This window comes from Loxodonta africana, chromosome X, assembly GCF_030014295.1.
Source record: "Loxodonta africana isolate mLoxAfr1 chromosome X, mLoxAfr1.hap2, whole genome shotgun sequence".
Taxonomy (NCBI): Eukaryota; Metazoa; Chordata; class Mammalia; order Proboscidea; family Elephantidae; genus Loxodonta; species Loxodonta africana.
Window position 1 is genome coordinate 78,332,350 of NC_087369.1, and position 25,341 is coordinate 78,357,690.

Here is a 25,341-nt window from a genome sequence, read left to right on the forward strand (position 1 = left end):
CAGCAGCTTTGTCTCCATCATGCCCACTTTTGCACCCTCTGTCTACCGACAGTGCCTGAACTCAGCAGTATTTCACACCTCCAGGCCTTTATGTGTGCTGATTCCTTTGCCTGATGTGCAGTTAGGCCCTTCCTTTGCCACCTAGTGAACTTCTATTCATTTTTCTAAGCCCAACTCAACCCTTTCCTACTCAGAAATGTTTTCCTGCCCTTCAGCTCTCAAAGCATAGTTTATCACTCCTCCCTTTATGCCACCACTATACCAAGTACATACCACTTATCACAGTGACTTATAATTGCTTGACATGCTTGTCTCCACTGTTTCTTGAAGACAGCAATTTTGTCTTACCCATTTCTGTCATTCATAGACCCCAGCACAGTGCCAGGCACTGATAAGATGCTCACAAAGTGTCCATTGCATGAACAAATGAATGGAAAGAACAGATTCAGGGACGTCTACAAATACCTACAGGACTGACATGGGGTATAGGAAGCATACTGTTCTGTATGTCCCCACAAGAGCTAGTAAGAGGCATTATCTCAGCTCAGAAGAAGGAAGAACTTCTTTAACTGTTAGAGTTGTCTGAAGATAGGAGAGAGTGAGCTTACTATGACAAGAAGTATACAATCAGAAGCTGGGTAATGTTTGGCAGTGATGTTGGAGTGGAAATTCCAACGGCAGATAGGGAGATGGAATGATGACTCTTACTCAAGGACCCTTCCATTCTGGAGCAATCATGAACCTGACTCCTCTGCTCACCTGATTGACATGGATCATCTAGCCCCATTGAGAGCTGTTCCTGCATTAGGGACACTGCTTCTCCACTGACCAGGCCACTCCTAGCCAGACCGGGCCCACCCAGCCACTGGCCTTTGAGCAGACTACCTAAGAGGCTTGGAGGTGAGAGGACCCTCTGGAACCATGCTGGCTCTAGGTTCTTACTCACCCCTCTAGCCATCTTCCTTACTTTTCCTCCAGGCCAGGACACTTTGACTCATGACTGCTTATTCTGAGAAGTAGGACAGATGTTCCTTATTTTTATAGCCACTTAAGTAAAGCCTTATCATCCACCTGGATTTGCCCTGTAATGCCTTTAATCCCAGTCTGGCCGTGCACACCCAATGAACTACTGCTGCCCCCAGAGTTATGTCCACGATCTCTTCCTGGGGTGGGGAGACTGACTTTTTTAACCTTACCCCGTTCTGATCCAACTCTTTGGAAGCTCAGAGTTGGGAATCGGAGCATGTGGCTCCTTTCAGACCCCGCCCAATGAAGACCCTCACAAAATTCTAGGTGTGCTGATGGATGCAGTGCAATGAGGTATTGAAATAGAGGTCAGGGTACCTGCCTTCTTATCCTGGCTTTGTAGTTGATTTCTTGCATGCCTCTGACTTAGATAAGCATTCCCCTTATCTGGGCCTCAGTTTCCCCATCTGTAAAATCCAGGAGCAGCAGAGGTTACTAGATGTGCCATGGCATCTGTGGACGGTGGGTCTCATTCCCAAGCCCAGCCTAGATGCTGCTTTGCCTTCACAGGCTCTGCAGCTATGGTTTCTGGCCAAAGGTCCCAGGGTGTATTAAGAAGACAAGAGGCCCTGAAGAGATCTGTAGGGAGAATTTGGATGGGGAAACAGGCCCTAGGGAAGGAAGGAAGTTAGAATCCAAGAAGGAAACTGCCTACTTCCTGGCTGGTAAGAACCGAAATGAAGCTCAACTCTCTGAAGGGTTTTCCAGCCCAAAACCAAGGGGTGCAGGATGGCCTCCTCTTTCTAAACTCTCTGGCCCTGAGCCCTGGCTTTGGTGTGTGTGAGTGTGCACGCATGCACATAGCACCCTGAGGGCCAGAAGTTAGGCACTTCTTTCCAGAGGAGAGTAGGAATGAAAACTCCCTGACCAGGGTTGCAAGCCAGGGAGCTGGAGGGTGATGCTTTCCAGATCCTCCCACTCCTTCCTGAACTGGCAGATGCAGAGCCCAGGAGGGGCTGGGATCCCTCACATTTTGCCCTCTCCCATTTCAGGAGTTGCTCAGCAGGCCAGCTGGGAGGAGGGATGGGCTAGCCTTCCCAGCTTCCTTTTTGGGTTAATTGGTGTTCCCTCTAGTTATTCCCTGCTTTCTTCCCCTCCCAGTTTCCATAGTAACTAGGCTGTAGCAGACAGAACTTGATTGAGCCCAGCGGTGGCTGGGCTGAGGTGGGAAAGGGGGTCCTGTAGGAAAAGAAGGGCACTGCCAGGTTGGGGCTTCCCACCCCTCTCATCCTTTGCCGCTACCTCAAGTGTCCTGGATGGTTAAACTCAGAGGACAGAGCATGAATGGAGAAGCCCTTTCTGCTAGCGCAGGAGTTTAAAGAGCCTGAAACCCCAGAGCAGGCTTGGTTCTCTTAAGCTCTCATCCCCCACCCACATCCTTGTGTCCTGTCCCTGAGTTTAGACATTGCAGTAGCTGATAGGATTGTTCAATAGGAAGAGCCCTGGTGTTGGAACCAGGAAACCAGGTTTCAGGTCCTTCCCTCTACCACTATTTTAATGTGTCTGTAGACAAGTCCTTTCCCCCTTTCTGGTTCTCAGTTTTTCCATCTATAAAATTATGAAGTAGGACTCAGCTGATGGTTCTCAAGCCAGGCAGCGTATTAAAATTACCTGAGGTAATTTTCAAAATTATAGATGGGTACGCCCCACCCACAAGGATTATGCCTCAGTTCAGGGACGGATTACCCAATGAAAAAGGTACACACAGATCTGTAGTGTACACTTTTACTTGGTTTGGTTTTCCTTCTCCTGGGACTGGTCCCTCCTAATAACATGTGCAAAGTACATGAGATAACGTCTTGCTATCCTTGCTTCTAAGGAGCATTCTGGCTGTACTTCTTCCAAAACAGATTTGTTCGTTCTTCTGGCAGTCCGTGGTATATTCAATATTCTTCACCAACACCGTAATTCAAAGGCATCAATTCTATTCATTTTCCAGGTTTTGCATGTATATGAGGCGACTGAAAATACCGTGGCTTGGATCAGGGGCACTTTAGTCTTTAAAGTGACATCTTTGCTTTTTAACACTTTAAAGAGGGTTTTTTTTTGGCAACAGATTTGCCCAATGCAATACGTGCCCACCTTGCTTACTGGTTAACCCTCCCCTGATCTAGTTGACCTGGGGTATGATATGGGCCAGGTAAGGATATTTTTTTAAAGCTTTCTGAGTGATTCTAATATATAGCCAGGGTTGAGAAACTGTAGAGCAAAAGATCTCCAAGGGTTTTCCAACTCTGACTGTTGACTGGTTCTGAGACATTTTTTCCTTTTCCCTCCATGGCCTACCTCCAGCAAGCCCCACAGCTCTCCTAACCCTGGCTGTCATGGCTCTTCCCAGATCCTTGTAGATGAGTGTCCAGACTCCCTGTGACTGCCCAAACAAACCAGCTGCCTCTGGTTCATTCCTAACACCAATGAGACTGGGCACGATACCTAGGCCTATCTAGGGAGCAGGTTCTGTAGAGCCTAAGGTGAGTTTGTTACCTAGGTGGTAGCACTGAGTGCCAGGCCTTTCACCTGAGAAAGGACCCCAGGCCACCTCTGAAGCAGCTGGGCCAGTAGTGGCTTCAGCTGGCCATCATGGGGCCAAGGAATTGGATTACCTCCCAGCCCCATGTCACTCTTCTTCCTCCATTCCCTTCATTAGCTCCTTGCCTATTCCTGCTTCACCACCCACAGGCCTGGTGTCCTCCCCAGGCAATCTGCTCACCCACTTGTTGCCATGGTGACTCTGGCTGGGGGTGTGGGGACTGAGGGGGGTCGTCTAATTAAGGAGAAAGGCCGCTCTCCCACTGTGAGGCCACCCCTCTCCCCTCCTCTGCCCCCCAGCCTTCCTTCCCCCTCTATTAGCAGATGAACAGGAGTGCTCAGCCACTGTAGCCTGCTCTTAGGCTAATTGCAGGTGCCTGGAGAGAGGCAGGAACTCCACTGGGGTCTCCTCACCTAGGAGCAGGAACACTGAACTGAGGGAGACCAGGGAAAATCCCACAGGGGCCTCTAGTGCAGCTGTGGAAGGTGGGATGATCCCATCCAGCATGGGGCGAGGGCTGAGGCAGGCTGCAGAGAGTTGGGCCTCATCTTGGCACTCTGGGGCCCAAAAGATGGACGGGGTGTTCTGAGGTGCTGGGGCCCATTTTTTTCTCTTGCCTTCCTTCTACTCTCTTATCCCTTTTTCTTCACCCTGCTTTCTTACACTTCCCATATTTTCCCCCGCCCTTATTTCTTCTTACTCCACCCCTGCTCACTTTTACCCTCATCCTTCTTACTTCCTCTTTCTTACCTGCTTCCTTACTCCTCTTCTTAACAGCCTCATCTTATAAAACCCCCTTTTATTTCCCCTGCCCTCTCTTATCCCTCTACTCTTTTTTACCTTGATTTCTTTTACTCCCACCCTAATCTCATATCCCTTTACTTCCTTTACATCTCCATCTCTCTTAATTACCTGCTCTTTCTCCCCAAACTTGTTTTTTCCTACTCCCCTATTACCACCTATTACTGCCGGAAAAGCCTGGTGATGTAGTGGTTAAGTGCTACGGCTGCTAACCAAAAGGTCAGCAGTATGAATCCACCAGGTGCTCCTTGGAAACAGTATGGGGCAGTTCTATTCTGCCCTATAGTGTTGTTATGAGTCGGAATTGACTCGATGGCAACAGGTTTGGTTTTTTGGTTCTATTACCACCATTTCTTACCTTCCCAACCTCCTGCTCTTTCTTATCCTCTCTCTTATACATCTCCTCTTTTACTCCCTTACCCTGATGCCGTGCTCTCTTACCCCCTCACTACTGCCTCTCATCCCTTAGTCCCCTCTTACCAACCTCTCTCTTACTGTCCCCCTTCCACCTTCCAGCTCTCTCTTACCCTGCCTCTTACTTTGTTCTTTTTACCCCACTTATGAGTCAGAATCAGCTCGATGGCACTGGGTTTGTTTGTTCTTTCTCTCCTTTCTTTTGCAAAAGAGTTTGCAAATAATTTCACTTCTAGAAATGTGTATAAGTAAAATTTCACACAAGTGTGTGATATATATGTACAAAGATGTTCAATGAAGCATTGTTTATAATAGTGAAAACATGAAAATAATGCAAATGTCCATCAACAGATTGGTACACTTTCCACTCCATTCATACAAAATCATTCTCTGTTCTCTTAGCCACTATTAATGTGCTCACCTCCATGCCTTCACATAAGCTGCTGTCTCAGCCTGAAATGCTCTTTTGGCTCATCTCTGCCCGTACCATCTGTCTTAGTTATCTAGTGCTGCTATAACAGAAATACCGTAAGTGGATAGCTTTAACAAAGAGAAATTTATTCTCTCACAGTCTAGGAGGCTAGAAGTCCAAATTCAAGGTGCCAGCTCCAGGGGAAGGCTCTCTTTCTCTGTCGGCTCTGGAAGAAGGTCCTCGTCATCAATCTTCCCCTGGTCGAAGAGTTTCTCAGTGCAGAGATCTCAGTTCCAAAGGACATGCTATGCTCCCAGTGCTTCTTTCTTGGTGGTATGAGGTCCCCCTGTCTCTCTGCTCACTTCTCTCTTTTATATCTCAAAAAAGATTGGCTAAAGACACAACCTAATCTTATAGATTGAGTCCTGCCTCATTATCATAACTGCCGTTAATCCTGCCTCAGTAACATCATAGAGGTAGCACTTACAACATGTAGGAAAATCATATGAGATGAAAAATGGTGGACAGTCACACAATACTGGGAATCATGGACTAGCCACGTTGACATATATTTTGGGGGGCCACAATTCAACCCATAACACTATCTAAATCTACTTTGAGTTCAACTCTTATCCCCTCAGTAAGTCTTTCCCAGCTTCTCTACTTGTTGCTTTTCAATGGTTCTCAGTATGACTTCTTCTATAGTATAGATCATATTCTGCCATAGATTCAAGTTCAGTGTCTTCCCACAAAACTGGAATTTTCTTGAGAGTAGGGACATGTCCTCATTTACTTGTCCTGCTCATTCAATCAACAGGTGTTTTTTTCTTTCTTTCTTTTCTTCTGGTATGCTCTGCTGAGCACACAGTGGTCAATAAGACAGACCTATGTCTGCTTTCATACATCTTATATTTTAGTAAGTTTGACAGAAGAAAAAAACAAGAATGCAGACAAAGTAATACCTGTGGTGAAGAAGTAATTATGGGAAAGGTAATATTTAAACTGAGACCTGAAGGATGAGAAGGACCCAGCCATGACACAAGTGCAAGGAAGCATATTTTATGCCAAGGGAACAGCATTACTAAGGCCCTGGGGTGGGAAGTAGTAGGGCAAGTTCAAGGAAAAGAAAGAAAACTTCTGTGTGTGGAGCAGGGTGCACTTAAGGGGAGAAGTAGAAAATGAGGTTGGAGAGAGAGGCAGGTACAAGTTATGCAGGAGCTTGATTTGACCTGGTTGCATTTTGAGATCACTCTTACTACTACGTGGGCAATGGTTTGGAAAGAGCAAGAGCTGAGGTGGGGAGGCCATATAGGAGATTGTTTTCCACATGAGAGATGATGATGGCATGCACAAAGGTGGGAAAGTGAAGATGAAGAGAGGTATGACAGGATTCAAGATGTATTTTGTAGCTAGAATTTACAGGCCTTGCTGATGGACTGCATGTAGGGGTGCAGTGAGAGAGAAGAATGAAGGCTGACACCTAGATTTCTGGCTTGAGTACCTGGGTAAATGGTGGTATATTTATGAAATGGTCAAGACTTGAGTGTGGGAAAATATTTGGAGTAAAAAGTCAAGAACTACATTTTTCAAACTTTGATTTATGTTAAATTTGAAATTAAGGGAATTTATAAAAACTAGTCCAGACTTACAAGAAATGTTAAAGGCAGTCCTCCAATTAGAGAACCAACAATATTAGACAACAATCCAAGATTATGACACTTATGACACAGGAAAGATCAACCAGATACCAACCCAGATAAGAAATTCTCAAAAACAAACAAAAAAGTTAAAAGACTGAAATTAGGGAACAAGAGATATCAATATGTAGACGATGACAACATCAAAACAAAAAAGAGGGAATAAATGGTGCAGCTATAGAACTTCTATATGGAGGGGAAGTCAAGGCAATATCAAGAATAAAAGACTGGTTTAAATGTAGGAAAATAAAGGTAAATTTCAAGGTAACCACAAAGGAAACTAACAAACCTGCCCATCAAAATAAAAAAGAAGAAAAAGACACAGTAAACACAAAATCAACAATAATGAAAGAAATGAAAAGACAATCCATAAGCAACAAGAACTCAGCACAGAAAATTAAGCAGAATGAGGAAACCATCAATCCCACAAAAAAAAAAATGACAGCAGTAAAATCATACTTATAATCACACTGAATGCAAATGGCTTAAATGCATCAGTAGAGAGACCGACCGTGGCAGAATGCATTAAAAAACACTATCTATATACTGTCTACAACAGACACACCTTAGACACAAAGACATAAACTAAAACTCAAAGAATGGAAAAATAAATCAAGCAAACAATAACCAAAACAGAGCAAGAGCAGCAATAATAATCTCTGATAAAATAGACTTTAAAGCAAAATCCACCATGAAGGGTAAGGAAGGACACTATATAATAATTCAAAAGTCACTACACCAGGAGGACATAACCATAATAAATATATATGGATCCAATGACAGGGCTTCAAAATACATAAAACAAACTCTAATAGCATTGAAAAGAGAAATATACAGTTCCTCAATAATAGCAGGAGATGTCAACACACCAGTTTCAATGAAGGAAAAAACATCTAGAAAGAAACTCAATAAAAATACAGAAGATCTAAATGCCACAATCAACCAACTCAACCTCATAGACATATACAGAACAGCCACCCAACAGCAGCAGCAAAGTATACATTCTTATCCAGTGCACATGGAACATTCTCCAGAATAGACCACATCGTAGACTACAAAACAAGCCTCAACAAGGCAAAACATTGAAATAATACAAAGCATCTTCTCTGATCACACTGCCATAAAGATAGAAATCAATAACAGGAATAGCAAGAGAAAAAAAATCAAATATATAGAAACTGAAACAGGAGTGGAGCCAACACGGCACTATAGACAGAAGCACCACACTGTCCCTCTACAGCAAAGACCTGAAAAACTAATTAAAGATAAAAACATCAGTCCTGGAACCCTAAGTGTCAAATGAGGGGATGAAGAACTCAACCAAGCACCAAATAGAATAAGAAGCTGACAAAGAACAGAGAAAGAGTAGAGTACCAGCTAATGTGGCATGGACTCACCATCTTGGACCCCTCTGCCACCAAGAACTGCGGACAAGGAGTATGGGAAGGCAGCTCCATGGAGCTCCCAGCAGGAGGCAGAGCATCTGGTAACCAGGGATACATGCTTTCCTAAGCCCCAACCTTCTTCCCTCTGCATGGCCTCTGCTGCTTTCTCACATGGCCAGAGAGAAGTCAGCTCCTTGCTGCTTAGATCAGCTCCGCCCCCACCAGCTGGCTCCTTCATTGCCATTTTTTGGTTATTGTTGTTTTGACTTCTTTTTGTCTCCTCCTCTCTCACCTCCTTCCTTTCCCTTCTCCTGCCCAGCTGGTTCTGTGTGCCATCTGTGCTCCTTCTTGACGGACAAGCCACACCACTCAGCTAAGGAGGCGCTTCCTTGGTCTGCGCTCCCACGCCAGTGGGCTCCCTCAGGGCATTTTTTTTTTCTCGGTTTCTTGACGCTTTCTACTTTCCTTTCCTTTCTCCCACCCACCTGGCCACGTGTGCTGTCTCTGCCACTTTCTGATGGGCTCTACCACACCACTCAGCCAGGGAGCCACCGGCACACAGCTTCCCCAATCTGCACTGCCATGCCAGTGAGCTCTCTTGGGGCATTTTTTTTTTCTTTTTCTTTCTCAGTTTCTTGTCTCTCTATACCTTCCTTCCTTTCCTTTCTCCCGACCACCTGGCCACATGTACTGTCTCTGCTGCTTATTGACGGGCTGTGTCACACCACTCAGCTGGGGAGCTGCTGGCACACAGCTTCCCCAATCTGCACCACCATGCTGGTGGGCTTCCTCAGAGGATTTTTTTTTTCTTTTCACAGTTTCTTGTCTCTCTTTACCTTCCTTCTTTCCCTTTCTCCCAGCCACCTGGCTGCATGTGCCATCTCCACGGCTTTTTGATGGGCTGTGCCACACCACTTGGCTGGGGAGCTGCCCATACCAGTGGCGCACTTGGGGCATTTTTTTTCCTTGGTTTCTTATCTCTCTCTACCTTCCTTCCTTCCCATTCTCCCAATGCCTGGCTGAGTGTGCCTTTTTTTTTTTTTTTTTGGTTTCTTATCTCTCCCTTCATTCCTTCCCTTTCTCCTGTGTGCCATCTCTGCCCCTTCTTGATGGGCTGTGTCACACAGCCCAGCTAGAAAGCCACCAGCACACGGCTTCTCTGAGTCCATGCGACTCCACCAGCAGGGTCCCTCAGGACCTTTTTTTTTCTTTTGGCTTCTTTTTTTCTCTCTCCTTTCTCACACCCATTCAGCTCCACACATCACATCCTCCTCCTTCCCTCCTGCCTATCTGCACCACACACAGAGCTGCATCCCTGAGTGGCACAGGCACAGACCACCAGACCCAGCCCTACACTGCCCCCCAACCCCGCCCTGTCAGCCACAGTACATGCTGCAAATGACCCATCCCCACCTCTCCCCCTCCACTGGACCTGCCCTGCTGCACCTTAGCTCAGCAACCTGCCCTGTCCACCTAGACAAGGCCATGAGAAGTATCGTGCCCACAGACGAGCAAACAATTTTTGGCTATGACAAATCTGACAAAGGCCTAATCTCTAAAATCTACAGAAAAATCGAACAGCCTCTACAACAAAAAGACAAATAATCCAATTAAGAAATGTGTAAAAGATATGAACAGACACTTCACCAAAGAAGACATTCCGGTGGATAAAAGAGACATGAAGAATGCTTGTGATCACTAGCCATTAGAGAAATGCAAATCAAAACCACAATGAGGTACCATCTCACACCAACATTACTGGCATGAATCAAAAAAACAGAAATTAACAAATGTTGGAGAGGCTGTGGGGAGACTGGAACTCCCACTGCTGGTGGGAATGCCAAATGGTATAACCATTTTGGAAAATGATATGGCATTCCTTCAGAAGCTAAAAATAGAAATACCATATGATCTAGCAATCCCACTCCTAGGAATATATCCTAGAGAAATAAGAGCCATCACACGAATAGACATATGCACACCCATGTTCACTGCAGCATCATTCACAATAGCAAAAAGAGGGAAACAACCTAAGTGCCTATCAACAGATGAATGGATAAACAAGCTATGGTATACTACGCAACGATTAAGAACAATGATGAATCTGTGAAACATCGTACAACATGGGTGAATCTGGAGAGCATTATGCTGAGTGAAATAAGTCAATCACAAAAGGACAAATATTGTATGAGACCACAATTATTAAAACTCTTGAAAAGGTTTACACACAAAAACGGAAGCAAGCAGAGAGTTGGGGGACCTCATACCACCAAGAAAACAGTGCCAGGAGTGCAGCGCATTCTTTGGACCCAGGGTCCCTTTGTGGAGAAGCTCCTAGTCTGGGTGAATGAAGATTGATGAGAAGGCCGACAGAGAGAGAAAGCCTTCCCCTGGAGCTGACGCCCTGAATTTGGACTTCTAGCCTACTAGACTGTGAGAAAATGAATTTACCTTTGTTAAAGCCATTCACCTGTGGTATTTCTGTTATAGCAGCAGTAGATAACTAAAACAGAATTTGGTACTGAGAAAGTGGGGTGCTGCTCTAACAGATACCTAAAATGTGTAAGTGGTTTTGAAACTGAATGGATAGAGGAGAGGAAGCGGCAGAGGACCAGCAGCAGCAGAGAACCTGCAGCAGCAGAACCAGGAGACCAGCGTAAGACGGCGCTGGAGCCAACCCATGGAGCGAGAGAGCTGAGTGCCTGTGTGCAGGAGGCTTCCTGGTGGAGTGGGGTGCCTCCGAGCACTTATCTGTGGAGCTACAGAGCGTTGGAACACTTTCCCCAGCAGGGCAGATGCTGGCATGAGGCCCAAGGAGCTGAGAGGCCAAAAAACCAGGAGGCAGAAGCTGAAGAGACAAGGAAGACAAGAAGCCAATTTGCTTCAGTCTCAAAAGGGATGGACAGGACCTCTGGGGTTTCCAAGGGTGGAGCCATGGCCTCTGGTATTTCTAAGGGTGGAGTCACCATGCAGACAGACTAGGAGAATGGTGCTCCAAAAGCCAAGAGAGCAGAGTTGTTGTCCTAGTGGGTCTGGAAGGCGGAGCTGAAGCCCAGGGCTGAAGGGCCCCCACTCAGAATCTGGAGAGTGTGGCCAGTACCTACAGTCTGGAGGGCAGGGCCATTGTGCAAATTGTCTCAGAGAACAGAGGATTATTTTCAAAGCCTTGAGGGGTAATATAATGTGTTCTGCTTACTTGCTTGGTGCCTGTTATTCCTTCTTTTCCTCCAGTTTCTCCCATTTGTAATGGAAATGTCTAGCTTGTGCTTGTTCTGCCATTGTACTTTGGAAGCAGATAACTTGTATTTTAGATTTCACAGTGAGAAAGAATTTTTGGATTTTGGACTTGGAGTTGATTTAAGACTTTTGCTATAACATGATGGGGTAAATATGTTTTACATGTGGCAAGGACATGAATTTGAGGGGCCAAAGGGTGGAATGTCATGGATTGAATCGTGTCCTCTCAAAACATCTGTCAACTTGGCTAGGCCATGATTCCCTTGTACGATTGTATGATACAAGATTAACAAAAAATCAGTTGGATTCCTTTACACCAACAAAGAGAACTTTGAAAAGGAAATCAGCAAATCAGTACCATTTACAATTGCCCCCCAAAAGATAAAATACTTAGGAATAAATCTAACCAGGGACGTAAAAGACCTATACAAACAAAACTGTAAAACACTACTGCAGAAACCGGAAGAGACCTACATAAATGGAAAAATATGCCATGCTTATGGATAGGAAGACTCAACACTGTGAAAATATCAACTCTACCCAAAATGATCTACAGTTATAATGTAATCCCAATCCAAATTCCAACAGCATTCATTGATGAGATGGAGAAACTTAAGAACCAACTTTATATGGAAAGGGAAGTCGTCCCAGACAAGTAAAGCTTTATTGAAGAAGAAGAACAAAATGGGAGGCATCACATTACCTGATCTCAGAACCTACTATATGGCCATGGTAGTCAGAAGAGCCTGGTACTGGTACAACAGACACATAGAACAATGGAACAGAATTGAGAACCCAGATGTAAATCCATCCACCTACAGGAAGCTAATATTTGACAAAGGGTCAGAGTCCATTAAATGGAGAAAAAATTCAGTACCTTTAACAAATGGTGCTGGCATAACTGGATATCCATCTGTAAAAAAAAAAAAAAAAGAAAAGAAACAGGACTCATACCTCACACCATACACAAAAACTAACTGAAAATGGATCAAAGACCTAAATATAACACCTGAAATGGTAAAGATCATGGAAGGAAAAAATAGGGACAACGCTAGGGGTCCTAATACATGGCATAAATATGATACAGACCATAACTAACAATGCACAAACACCAGAAGATAAGCTATATAACTGGGAGCTCCTAAAAAGTAAAGACTTATGCTCATCAAAAGACATCACCAAAAGAGTAAAAAGGGAACCTCCAGACTGGGAAAAAATTTTAGGCTACAACATATCTGACATAGGTCTAATCTCTAAAATCTAAAACACACTTCAACAACAAAGAGACAAATAATCCAATTAAAAAACGGGCAAAGGATATAAACAGATTCTTCACCAAAGAAGACATTCAGGTGGCTAACGGACACATGAGAAAATGTTTGTGATCATTAGCCACTAAAACCCAAAAAAAAAAAACACTGCAGTCGAGTTGATTCTGACTCATAGAGACCTTATAGGACAGAGTAGAACTGGCGCATAGGGTTTCCAAGGAACACCTGGTGGTTTTGAACTGCTGACCTTTTGGTTAGCAGCCATAGCTCTTAACCACTACACCACCAGGGTTTCCCATTAGTCATTAGAGAAATGCAAATCAAAACTACAACGAAATACCATCTCACTCCAGCAATACTGGCACTAAAAAAGGAAAATAATAAATGTTGGAGGGAGATTGGAACTCTTATGCACTGCTGGTGGGTGTGTAAAATGGTACGACTACTATGGAAAACAATACAGCTGTTCCTTAAAAATCTAGAAACAGAAATATCATACAATCCAGCAATCCCACTCCTAGATACCCAAAGAAAAATAAAAGCCACCGCACGAATAGACATATGCACACCCATGCTCATTGCAGCACTGTTCACAATAGCAAAAAGATGGAAACAAGCTAGATGCCCATCAACAGATGAGTGGATAAATAAATTTTGGTACATATGTACAATGGAATACTATGCACTGATAAAGAACACTGATGAATCTGTGAAACATCTCACAACATGGATAATCTGGAGGGCATTATGAGGAGTGAAATAAGTCAGTCACGGAAGGACAAATATTTTGTGAGACTACTGTTACAAAAACTCAAGAAAAGGTTTACACACAGAAAAAAACTTTGATGGTTACAAGGGAGGGGAGGTATGGAGAGGGGAAATCACTAGAGAGTAGACAAGTGTCAACTTTTGTGAAGGGAAAGACAACACACAATATAGGGGAAGTCAGCACAACTTAAAAAAATAATAAATTTGAGATGCCCCTGAAATACCAAAGTCCAAGCAATGCTTTGTTGCTTGGGGATTGATTTGACAGCAGCACCACCACCAGCCCCCCCATGCTACCACCCACCATCATCACCTCACTTTGGGAAAGGCCACTGTGGACTTTCATTGCCGAAGTCCATGTTCACAGTAGAGTTATTTGTATTTTAATGTAAATGTTTAAATTAAGCTTAGGAAACTGTGACAGAGCACTTCTAAGACCATATTGCTCAGTGTTTCCTGTAGCAGAATGACCTGGACCCTTGTTCAAAATGCAGATTCCTGGGCCCATCTCAATCCTTTTTAAGCTGAACTGGATGGAGACATCTGCATGTTTAACAATTGTCCCAGGGGACTCTGAGAACCATTGCTGTGAGGAGCATCTATAGACCTAGAAGTTACCCCTGAAGATGCCAGGGCTGGATGTGGGCAGGGCTCTAACCAACCTTATACATGAGAAGTACCTGGGCATCCTGTTAAAATGCAGATACTGACTTGGCAGGTCCGAGTCAGGGCCCGAAGTTCTGCATTTCTAACAAGCTCCTAAGTGACGCCTTTGCTGCTGGTCTAGGACCACACTTTGAGTAGTAGCAAGGGACTAGATCAGTGGTTCTCGAAGGGTGAAATTTTGCTCCTCAGGGGACATTTGGCAATGTCTGTAGACATCTGTTGGTTGCTACAGATGACAGTGGGGATGCTCCTGGCATCTGGTGGGTTGAGGCCGAGGATGCTGCTCAGTATCCTACAATGCACAACACAGCCCCTGCAACAAAGAATTATCTAGTCCAAGATGTCAGTAGTGCTGCTGCTGAAAAACTCTGGGCTTGATGATAGCCAAAGAGTATGGGGCAGGGAACCTTGCTTATCCAGGCACCAGCGCCTGGTAGGTGTAGGCTAGATGAAGGACAGGAAGCATACTTGTGAAAATATAATGGAAAGGTTCCAAATGAAACACAGCAGTGTCTGTGGTATGTGCTCCACACCAGGGCTAAAGCCAATAGGACAGAGCATGGATTAGGGAGAGCTTGAAGGCACATGTGTTGCCTGGTAAGGCAGATTACTGTTTTTATTAAAAATAACCCATCACATTTGAATTGCATTTTAGAGTTTACAAAACATTTTCATATGCGTCATATTATTTGATCCACACAACACCCTAATGAGATAGAGCAAGGGTTATTCTCCCTATCTCTTTCCTGAATTTGGAAACTTAACACCATCAGCCAAATAAATGTTTATTGAATTGAATGGAACTGAAATTCACTTCTGACGTATGAGTAATTTTGTAATTTTGCCAAGTAACTGATTCTAAGTCTTGGGTGACTACAGATCAGGGACTCAGGAATCCTGGCTATGAGATGGGAGATCTTACGGTAGGATATAGTGGCCTTGACCCAGACCCTTCCTTATCTTCACCCCCTGGATCCTGGGCTTGGGCTGGGAGGCCCCCTGAGAGATTGCAAGTACACCCCCTCCTCATCCCTCTTCTCTGAGGTGGGAAGGGACTGGAACCTGGGCTGATGCTCTTTCCTCTCCCCACAGGCTGTCTACAAGGCCTGGCTGTGCTCAGAATACTTCAGCGTGACCCAGCAGGAATGCCAGCGCTGGGTGCCCTGCAAGCAATACTGCCTGGAGGTGCAGACCCGGTGCCCCTTTATACTCCCTGACAATGAGGAAATGGTGTACGGAGGGCTCCCTGGCTTTATCTGTACAGGTAAAGGCAGGGCACTTGGGAAGAGGGAGGAAGCCAGGGGCCCAGGGCAGGCACCAGTCAAGGGAGTGGGAGCAGGGAGGACAACAGGGGAGTTAGGTTAGAAGAAGGTTAAGTGGCGGGAGGAGTGGGCAGGGAGGGCCTCAGGTTGGGATAGGGCCGAGTGGAACAGGGGAATGGCCAAAGTGGCCATCTCTACCCAGAACATGCCAAGCCAGGTAGTCCTCATGGAGAAACTAGCTAGGGTCTCAGGGAGACAAGGGTCCAGAAAGGGAAGGTACTGAATGGCAGGGGGAAAAGATCCTTGGGCAGGACTACCTGTACAGTCCTAGCTTTGAAAATCTCCTCTCCAGGTAAGGCATAACCATCAGTCCCCTGAACACCCTACCACACCTCCCTTATCCATTGGCAGGGTTGCTGGATACTTCGCCGAAGCTGCCAGAAGCCAAGTGCTGTGACGTACAGTGGGTCTCCTGTGAGTCGGAGAAGAAGAAGTCCAAGGAGTCTGAGGCCCCCAAAACCCACCACCAGCAATTCCACCACTCCTATTTCCACCACTATCACCAACAGTACCACCACTACCACCCCCGCCATGACCCCCCAGGCCGCATCAGCCACAAGCCCTCCCTCCTGCCGGTGTCTGGGGGCTCCCGCCTCAGCCCCAGCAGGATCCGGCTCTGTGTCCTTGTTCTCATGCTCCTCCACACCATGGTGACCTTCTCCAGCAACCAGGATGGTGGGGGACTGGGGCTGGAGGCACTGCCTACCCTAGAAGAGGGCCTAACACGGGAAGAGTGACAGCAGGGAGGGAGGACAGACCTCCACCACACACTGACATTAGCTCCAGCCCCCCCAGGTGGGAGGGAGGGGGCTCCTCCCATGGGAGGTGTAAGACCAGGTTGGGGGCTATAGGAAATGGGGGACTACACATCCCCCCGACCTACCCCCACCCCAAAAGCAGCTCCAGCAGAGTGGGCAGAGGGCCCCAGGGTGCCACAAAACCCATCCAGGAGAAAAAGGCAAGAGCAGCAGGCACCCCCGCCCAGGGCCCCATCTATGGGGCTTAGCAAAAAAAAAAGGGGTGAATAGGGGCTGGAAATGGCTACCCCTGCTGAGAGCCCTGATCCCAGATAAGAAGGCTGCTCACCCAGCCTTGGCCCTGCAGGGAATGTTGGGGGGCACAGAGGGGAGATGCTCTTTACCCCCTCCACATTCCTTTTGTTGCCAAGATCCTTAATTCTCTCCTGCCCATATCCCTATAGGCACCGGCAGACAGTGCAGTGCCCCTCCTCCCACTTCAGCACACCTCGCCCAGCGTGGAGATGAGGTGTGCACAGTTGGAGCTAGCCTGGGGCCCCAGTTAAGCTGTGCCCCTCCATCCTAGTCAGTGGGGGGTAGGAATGGGGTGTAGAATGAGTGGTGAGAGAAAGTGGAGATGAGGAAGGTGGAGACGAAAGGAGAGATGTGGACAGAGGGCTTGGAGAGAGGAGATATAGCCAAACAGGCTATTGCCACCTGGCTTTGGGAAGGTGGGTGATCAGTGTTGAGGCAGGCTCAAGGACAGCTCACCAAGTCAGAGAAAGTTGCATATGGAGCCCTCTGGGGAAAGAGCGTAGGAACTGAGTTGTTGGGCCTTGAAACAGAAGGCTGAGGATACATGGCCAGACTGCCGCTATCTGAAGGGCCATTATTTTACAGAAGGTGCACATACTCCCAAGGGGCCTCTCCTTCCGTGGAGATCTTGGCCTTGAGGCCAAAAAAATTTCCATTTCTGATCTCCATGGGGAGGAGGGACTTAAGTCCAAGTGGGTCAGGCCTAGCCTGGGTCCCCATACTCCTCCATCTTGTCCTAGCCCAGGCCTCCATGAAGGAGAACCTGGGGGCATCGTTCCAGAGCTCTCCAGAGATGAACCTCCCCCTGTCCCTGTCCCTGTCCCTGTCCCCAGCCTACCAAAGAGTATTCCTTCCTCCCCATCCCTGGCCCCATGGATTACTATCCCAATTGTGGAACAACCAGACTCCTCCTTAGCCTGTAGCAAGTCCCCTGCTCCAGCCACCCCTGGCCCTTGCTAGAGAAAGTCCACAGACTGGCAAGAAGACCCTTTGGAAAAAGATAATGTGCTGATGCCTCTTGGTCGAGAGACTTGAACTCTTCAATCAGGCTAGAGGGCTGTACAAGAAAAGAGGCATCAAGAGCCCTTTGGGGCCGTTAGTCATTAGCCTTGCCCTGGTGTACTAGGAGGTGGAGATCACATTGCCTGAGACATTTAAAAGCCAGTGGGAGCAAATGAGTTGCTATGACTCGGAGTCGACTCAAGGACAACAGGTTAGGAGCAAATAAGAAAGGGAGTCAGAACTTTGTTCCCGGGATAAGCCAAGGGGCTTTCAGTACCAGAAGGGCCTGTGTCCTTCTAGGATGTGATGTCAGTGAGTTAAGGGAAAGGGCTGGGCCTGGAGCTGCATTAGCGTGAAGCCAAAAGGGGGGTAGGGAGGGGAGAGCTGGAATTGGTTGACTGAGGGATGACTGGGAGACCTCCCTAGTAAAGGAAACCATTCTAGGGCTTCAGCTGGGTCCCAAATAGGCTTAGCGAATCTGGGGAGTCCTTCCTTTTCAGTTTTCTCATTTTCCACAGTGTGCCCCCCTGCCCTTATGCCCTGCCAACACACTCCGGTTTTTTGGCCCTCAGCACTTGGGGCCTAGCCACATACCCTATTCTTAGAGTGCTCTTTTTAGCTGGGGAAGGGAAGAAATGCTGGCTCCTTCCAGAGATGCCTATATTTAAGTAAAGGGGCAGGTGCTTAGGCTCCAGGGAGACCCTAGGTACTGCCTTCTAACTCCTGCATCCTCAGGAGAGGAAAGGGACTGGGAAGTAAAGGGACACCTGTACAGCCCCAGGGAATGGACCCTTGAAGACTCCCATCCTCTCTTCCCCCTCACCAAGTGCCCAGGAGACCCCTGGCTCAGACCAGCCCAGGGCCTTGCCCAGTGGCAGGGGAAAGGGGCACCACACTCCACCTCTAAGTCATTTGACTATCCCTATCTACACCATCACCCAGATCACCACCTAGCCAGCTGCCCCTCCCCTCCGCCACAGGCAGCAGAGCTGGACAGCTTTCTTATGCCATTTTCTATACTGTGCTTCATGAGTAGGACTTTCTTGCACTAGTTCCTATGATTGAGTCTCCAAGCTGGTTTCCAAGTAGTCCCCCATTCCTCCCTCCATTACCTGCCTATGATTTAGTTGTCTCTGCCCTCCTTCTTACCCCTGCCTCTGTGTTTCGGTGAGAGTCTGTATGTGTACTGCTTTCTGTTTTGTTGCATTGTGGGGCAGAGGCCTCTCTGCTCTTCTTTAATCCCATAAAGAAATAAATGGTAAAACTTGATGATATCCTCCGTTCATGGCTTTGGTCTGTGGAGTCCAGCTTGTTGCCCTAGGAAACAGTCTATGACTTAGGGAGTGGGTGAGAGAGAGGATGTTGACCCTGTGCCCTGCCCCCTTTTGGCTCAAATCTCAGAAAAAAAAAAAAGAATAACCTCAGTAATAGGCCATTATAGACAAAGGATCACAAGCTTAACCATCTGCAAGGAGCAGGCAAATAACTATAAATGAGTAAAGGGGGCCAGGCTGGGGGCAAGTACAGACTCAAACAAAGTAACTGGTGAGAACTGCACAACACATGCCCCTTTTAAAGGGGGAAGCTTAAGCCCAGTGTTGTCTTGTGGGAATGTGGGCTCAGTGTTGCCAGATCTGCTGATTCAAGGAAGGTCAAAGACTAAGGATTTTTACGTGAAACCTGCTTAATTCCTAAATGTTAGCTCCAGTCTGGAAAAAAAAAGCTGTATGGGCTGAACATGTCTGCTGGCCCCACGTGGCCTTGGGGGCTACCAATTTTCCACCTTTGTTGCAGCCTTTGGTTCTAGTCTACCAGCCTCATCTCTCCTACACCCCTCACCAGCTCCATCTTTCCACCACAGGACAGAAGGGCACTCAGGAAGAACTGCTGGAGGGGCAGCAGAAAGAGCCTTCCACCACTACCACCTTTTTCGTATAAATAGGGGGACGGAGAGGATGATTTAGAAGGGAGTCTGGTGTCCTGACTGAGCTGTTGAATTACTTTGCCATGAAAACATGAGCTCCCAAATTTCCCCAAAAGCAGATAGCATGGAGGGTTAAGGGCTTGAACTCTGAAGCCAAACTGTATGATTCAAAGTCTAGCTCCACCATTTCCTACTTATATGACCTTGGACAAGTTCCCTTACTTCTTTGAGCCTTAATGTCCTCATCTGTAAAAAGGGTTATTGTGTGAATTAAATGATGTATGTAAAGCATTTTGCACAACATCTGGCACAAAGGAGCACTCAAATGTTGATAATTATTATTACCATCATTTACTCAGTCTTCTCTTTCTTTCACTCCCACCTGAAATGGTCACCAAGGGCTGTCAATTCTACCTCTGTAATCTGTGTCGAATCCTTCCCCTCCTTCCCACCCCCACTCCCACTAAGCTGCTTCAGGCCCGCAGCAGTTCTTGCCTGGACTACCACAGTAGCCTAATAACTAATTTCCTGATCCAATTACTCTGACCCCAATCCATCCTCTACCTAGCACAGTGCCAGGCACTTAGGAGGCACTCAACACTTTTTTCTTTTTAAATAATTGCTGCCATGGTTGATTTTCCTAAAGTATACATCCATCCTCCTAAAGTGAACATGTTGCAGCCCTGCCCAAAATCATTCAGATGGTTCCACATTGTCTATATAGAACAGTGTAAATTTCTTAGCATGACATTCAAGGAAGGCCCTTTGCATTTGGATCTTATCCTACCAGTCTGATCTTCCACCCTAGGCACACACGCACTCATTCCTAGCCACATTTCACTATTGGCTGTTCACTGAAGGAGCTTTGCACCTTCTCATTTTCCCACCTTTGCTCACATTGTTTCTTTTGCCTGCAATATCCTCTCTCCATCTCTGCCTTACCTTGTTTTCAAAGTCCAGCTCAAATGCCACTTCTACTATGAAGACTTCTACTTTCCCCCTTTCCCAAGCTGCAAACAATCTTTTCCTCCTCTGTTTCTGTAACACTTTGCACCTTAATTGTGGTACTTATTACATTCTGCCTGTATTTGACTTATTCATTCATTCCAAACATACTTACTAAGCAATTACTGTATGCCCAGCATTATAGTGGGTGCTGGAAATACAGCAGTAAATGACAAGCACATTATAGATCCATGATATAGTATGACTTTATACATCATTCAGCAACCATAATATGCTCACTCTTACATTAGAGTTTTTGCCCGTCCATGAGAAGGAAGCCAAGCTCTCTTGGCTTCGGACATAGGAAAAACAGGTGAGAGACTGGACATCCCCCTGTATCCTGCTACACAGAAGAGCAAAGGGGGTTACCTGTCTACAGTGCTAAGGGAGCAAAGGGCACAATGGCTTTGCCAAAGACATTGCCCTTTGACTCCTGGACTAAGCTACCACTGCTCCGAAGGTGCTTTTCTGGGCTCCCCTCCTCTATGCTGGCCCATGCCCTGGTATTCTCACTTCAGGTCAGGTCCAACTGCAGGTAGCCTCAGACCCAGTCTCAGCCCATGCAAGGAGAGATATTGGCAGTGGTTCACACCCCTGGTAGTGCATCCGAATCTTCTGGAGAGGTTTAGCTCTGGCCCCCTCGGCAGAAATGCTGATTTAATTAGTCTGGGTTGGGGTCCCAGCTTCCAGATTGTTTAACAAACTCCACAGTTGATTCTAATGTGCAGCCAGGATTGACAATACTGGATGAAAAGATTTCTGGGGCTACATGAAGTCCTTGTTATTTAAGGATAAGTGATACTAGAAAAAATACCACTTAAAATGAATCCACTTGAAATGGGGACCAATATTTCATAGTGAAGAGTGCGTGTGTGTGTTGGGGGAAAGGCTTGACTGAGAATTTATCTTGAAAAACAGAATTGAAAATGTGGAAAATATTTTATTTTAAATTTAAGATATGTAAGTAGTAATTTCAAATATGCACGAATTCTTAGAATGAAAAAAGAATGACTTGAGCATGAAGGGATAATTTTCCTGACCAAGGCACAGAAGAGGAAGCACAATATTGACTTTGTCAGAACAGTCATAAACACGGTTTTTGTTTTGCTTTGTTTTTCCAAAATCAGAGAGCTTCTTCAGTTTTCCCAAGGACCTCTTGTAATCCTTTGAGAGTTAAATCATTCTCTCTGAAGCCTTGATCCTGTCATTACCCTGGTCAATTTTCTCTTCTGTCAGTACGTGTTAATGGTCTATCTCTGCCAAATCCTTATTTATCAAGGATTTTACACATGCCATTAGAGGCTGTCTCCAACATCACTTTCATTGACTTCATGAAACTCTGAATCTTTTTCAAGACCTGTCATTTCATTCTAAAATTTAGTTGCATGGTGTAATACTAACAGTTAACAAGAGACTGAAAAAGACCTTGGCAAAATGGGTGTGGATAAACAGCTAAGTTTAATTAGGGTGTTAAGTGACGGAAGGAGCCCTGGTGGTACAGTGGTTAAGCATCTCCGCTGCTAACCAAAAAGTGTTTGGTTCAGTCTGCTTCCATAAAGATTACAGCCTTGGAAACCCTATGGGGCAGTTCACCTCTGTCTTGTAGGGTTGCTGTGAGTTGGAATTGACTTGATGGCAACGAGTTTTTTGTTTGTTTGTTTATAAGTGAGGGGAAGGTTTTTGTAGCGACTCTAAATAGTGAATATTTTGTACTATGATAACTTTTGCCTTTCTACTCAACTTTATAAAGTCCCTTTTACTTTCTGGCTTTTAATCTGTTTTATCTTTAAAATGAAGGTATAGGATTAGGTGTTGTTACAAAAATTAAATAAGTCAATTTCAGTGAAATAATATCTGTAAAAGCTTTGGGCAATGAGCACAATTCCTGGCATAGATGAGAAACTCTGTAATTCCTGCTTTTACTTCTCTCCCAAACATTTTTAGATTCTTAAGAGACACTGAGGGGAAAAGAAGGGAAAAGGGAGAAGTCCATCAGAACAACTAGAAAGACCCTGAACGTCTTCCCAGGCAAAAGTTTCTGTCCTACTGTCATTAAAAAAAAAATACCTCCTGTCAAACTCATTGTGGAGGGTCACTGAGATTTACTCATTAAACGCTGAGCTATTAGACAAACTGCTTAGGGATGGGAGGTGGGAATCCAAAAATCAGATATGGAATCTGCCCGCAAGAAGCTTCTGGGCTGGTTGGGGGAGAAAATGCATTAACAGAAATTACTCAAAAGCCATTCAGAATCTGACCATTTCTCCCCATCTCCATTGTCACTACCTAGTTCAAGCCACCATCAACCCGCTCCTGTACCACTGCAATGGCCTTCTAACTTGTCTCCAAGCTCCCAGCCTTGCCCCCCACAGAGTCCACATTCCAACAGCAGCCAGAGTGATCTTTTAAAAATGCAAACCAGATCTTATCTCACTCCTGCTCAAACCCTCCAATAGCTTCCCATCTCAATGAGTATAAAATCCAAACTCCTTACGATGGCCCACACAGCCCTACATGACCTTCCACTTGCCTACCACTCCAACCTTACTCAATGCAATCCATTATCCTCCAGCCACCCTGACTTATTTCTTTTCCTCTAATGTACTGAGCTTGTTCCTATCTCAGGACCTTTGTACATGCTGCTCCTCAGCCTGAAATGCTCTTCCCTCAGATTTTTGTAAGGCTGGCTCCTTCTCATTATCAGGTGTCAGCTCAAATGTCACTTTCTCAGGTAGGTCTTCCCTGACTGTGTATGAGAGTGCTCTTCTTGCCCCAGATACTCTATCACATGACCCTGCTTTTTATACAACCGTTATTTGTAACTATATTGTTTATACCTTTGTTTTGTTGTGCATTACCTCTCTCTTCATTTGAAACAAGGACCTTGTTTGTCTTGTTCACTATCTCCCCAGTGCCTCAATACATATTCGCTGAATGAATGGATATGAATGGGTGAGTGGTGTAGGATGTGTGGAGTGGGTGGCAAGAGATGACGCTTGAAAGTAGTCTGAGGTCAAAGCATGGAAGACCTCGAAGGTCAGGCTAGGGAATTTAGGCTTTATATAATGACCCATTGGGAGCCATGGAAGGTTGTTGAGCTTGAGAGGAATATGAGCAGCTGACCTGGAATTAAGATTCATCTAGGACGGACTGGCGGGTGAAGTGAATGGAGATCCTATGTCCCCCGCCTTCGCACACCTTTCCTTCTGGGCTCTCCTCCAGTGCCCTGTTTGACCCAACTCCTATACTCTTCTGGGAACACGAAGAGCCCTTGAATGCCGGTCCCTGCCACCGGACGCTGGGTGGCGCTGTGGCTCCTCCTACCCGGGCTGGAGGCGCCGGCGGGGCGGAGGCGCAGCCGCTGAACCCGGTCTGGCACAGGGGTCCACTGGCGCATGCTGAGCAGGCTCTTCCTAGTCCCCCCCCTTTCTCCCCTTCGCGCGCTTCCCCCTCACCCTGGCCCGCCGCTGCCTTCTCCCTCCGCCTCCGGCTGTCCTTGGTTTTCAGACCGGCTGGGCCAAAGTGGGCCCAAAGGCTGGAGCGGGAGGCGAAGGGGGAGGAAGGCTGGGGCGGGGCGTGGGAGGGACTGGTGCCGGCTGGTGCCCTCCCTCTTCAGACTATTCAGGCCTCGGGCCTCCCTGGACCCTAGGAAGGAGACAGAGCTACCACAGCGCCGCCTCTGAGCTCATCCACCGCCCGGTCCAGCCAGGCCCAAACCAAAGGGAGGTCGGAGCTGCAGGGGCAGCCTTTTGGTGAAGAGGGATCAGCACCATTAAGGGGTCAATTCACCATTCATGCTAACAGACCTGCCTTTCCTCCGGGCCCCTGGAGCAAGAAGCTCGTTTTCTGGGACCCCTCCTTTGGCCCCTTCCACTCTTACCGTGTATCTCAGATATTCTACATATTCTCCCATACTCTTCCCTCCATTCTCACTGCTGTTTTCTGCCCAGATCCTCATTACCTCCCAATTGACCTCCCTGCCTCCAGCCTCCCGCCTTTCCAGCCCAGACTCCCTCACACAAGGCCTGGAGCCTTCTGAAACACTGGCCTGGAGTCTTGCCCTTGTAATCACTCCTGTTGCTTGGAAAAATCTAAAGCCGGATTTCAAGGCCCTTCACACTCTGACCTCACCATTTTGGCCGAGGCTCCTCAACTCACATCCAGAGTAAGGCCTTCCTCTGGTGACCTGCCCTGAGTAGAAGAGGAGTTAGAATGGGAACTGAACACTCGTTGGGACTCTGTACAGAGCTCCATAGGCATCTATTTCAACAGCATTAACTCATGATCACGGACTGTCACAAGACTGGAGAGATGCAGAGAGCACAGCACCTGCCTTCCCTTAGAGTACTACTGGAGCACATCCATGCTTATTACTTTGCTCCCTCTCTTCTCCCCCACCCCCATCTGTCCTTCTCTGTTGCCATCTCACTAATCCTTCATCTCCCTGTCCTCCCTTCCCTGTCCACCTTGACCCCACCATCCCCTCTTGGTGAAAACATGAGGCTTATGCTCAACCATGCTTTCACAAAGTGGTTGATGACATGCATGACCAGGTTTCTCAGTAATGTTTGTGTTTTGCTCTTAGCAGTTGCATTTTATTTATTTCTTTTCCCAGGGGAGCCTAATATTCACAGATTCTAAGACTATAGGTAGCTCTTCATTAGTAAAAGATTAAAGATTCCTATATGGAATTTAGCCTTGATGAACACATCACAGAAACATGTAAATTAACATAGAAAAACATGCAAGTGCACAGGAAAAATGGACAAAAGCAGATTTATTGGCAAGCAAAGCACCGATGGTTAAGTTCAGGATGCCCTGGGTCCTTA

General features: G+C 46.4%; 1 protein-coding gene across 1 annotated transcript in view; it reads left to right on the top strand.

Moving 5' to 3' along the window:
- The window catches only part of NALF2 (NALCN channel auxiliary factor 2), a 41,990-nt gene extending 25,724 nt beyond the window's left edge, over window positions 1-16,266 (top strand). Inside the window, exons 2-3 of the mRNA XM_003412686.2 lie at window positions 15,300-15,471; window positions 15,881-16,266. Of these exons, the coding sequence (XP_003412734.2) occupies window positions 15,300-15,471; window positions 15,881-16,266 (558 nt within the window). The remainder of the gene's footprint in view (window positions 1-15,299; window positions 15,472-15,880) is intronic.
- Window positions 16,267-25,341: the final 9,075 nt, after the last annotated feature.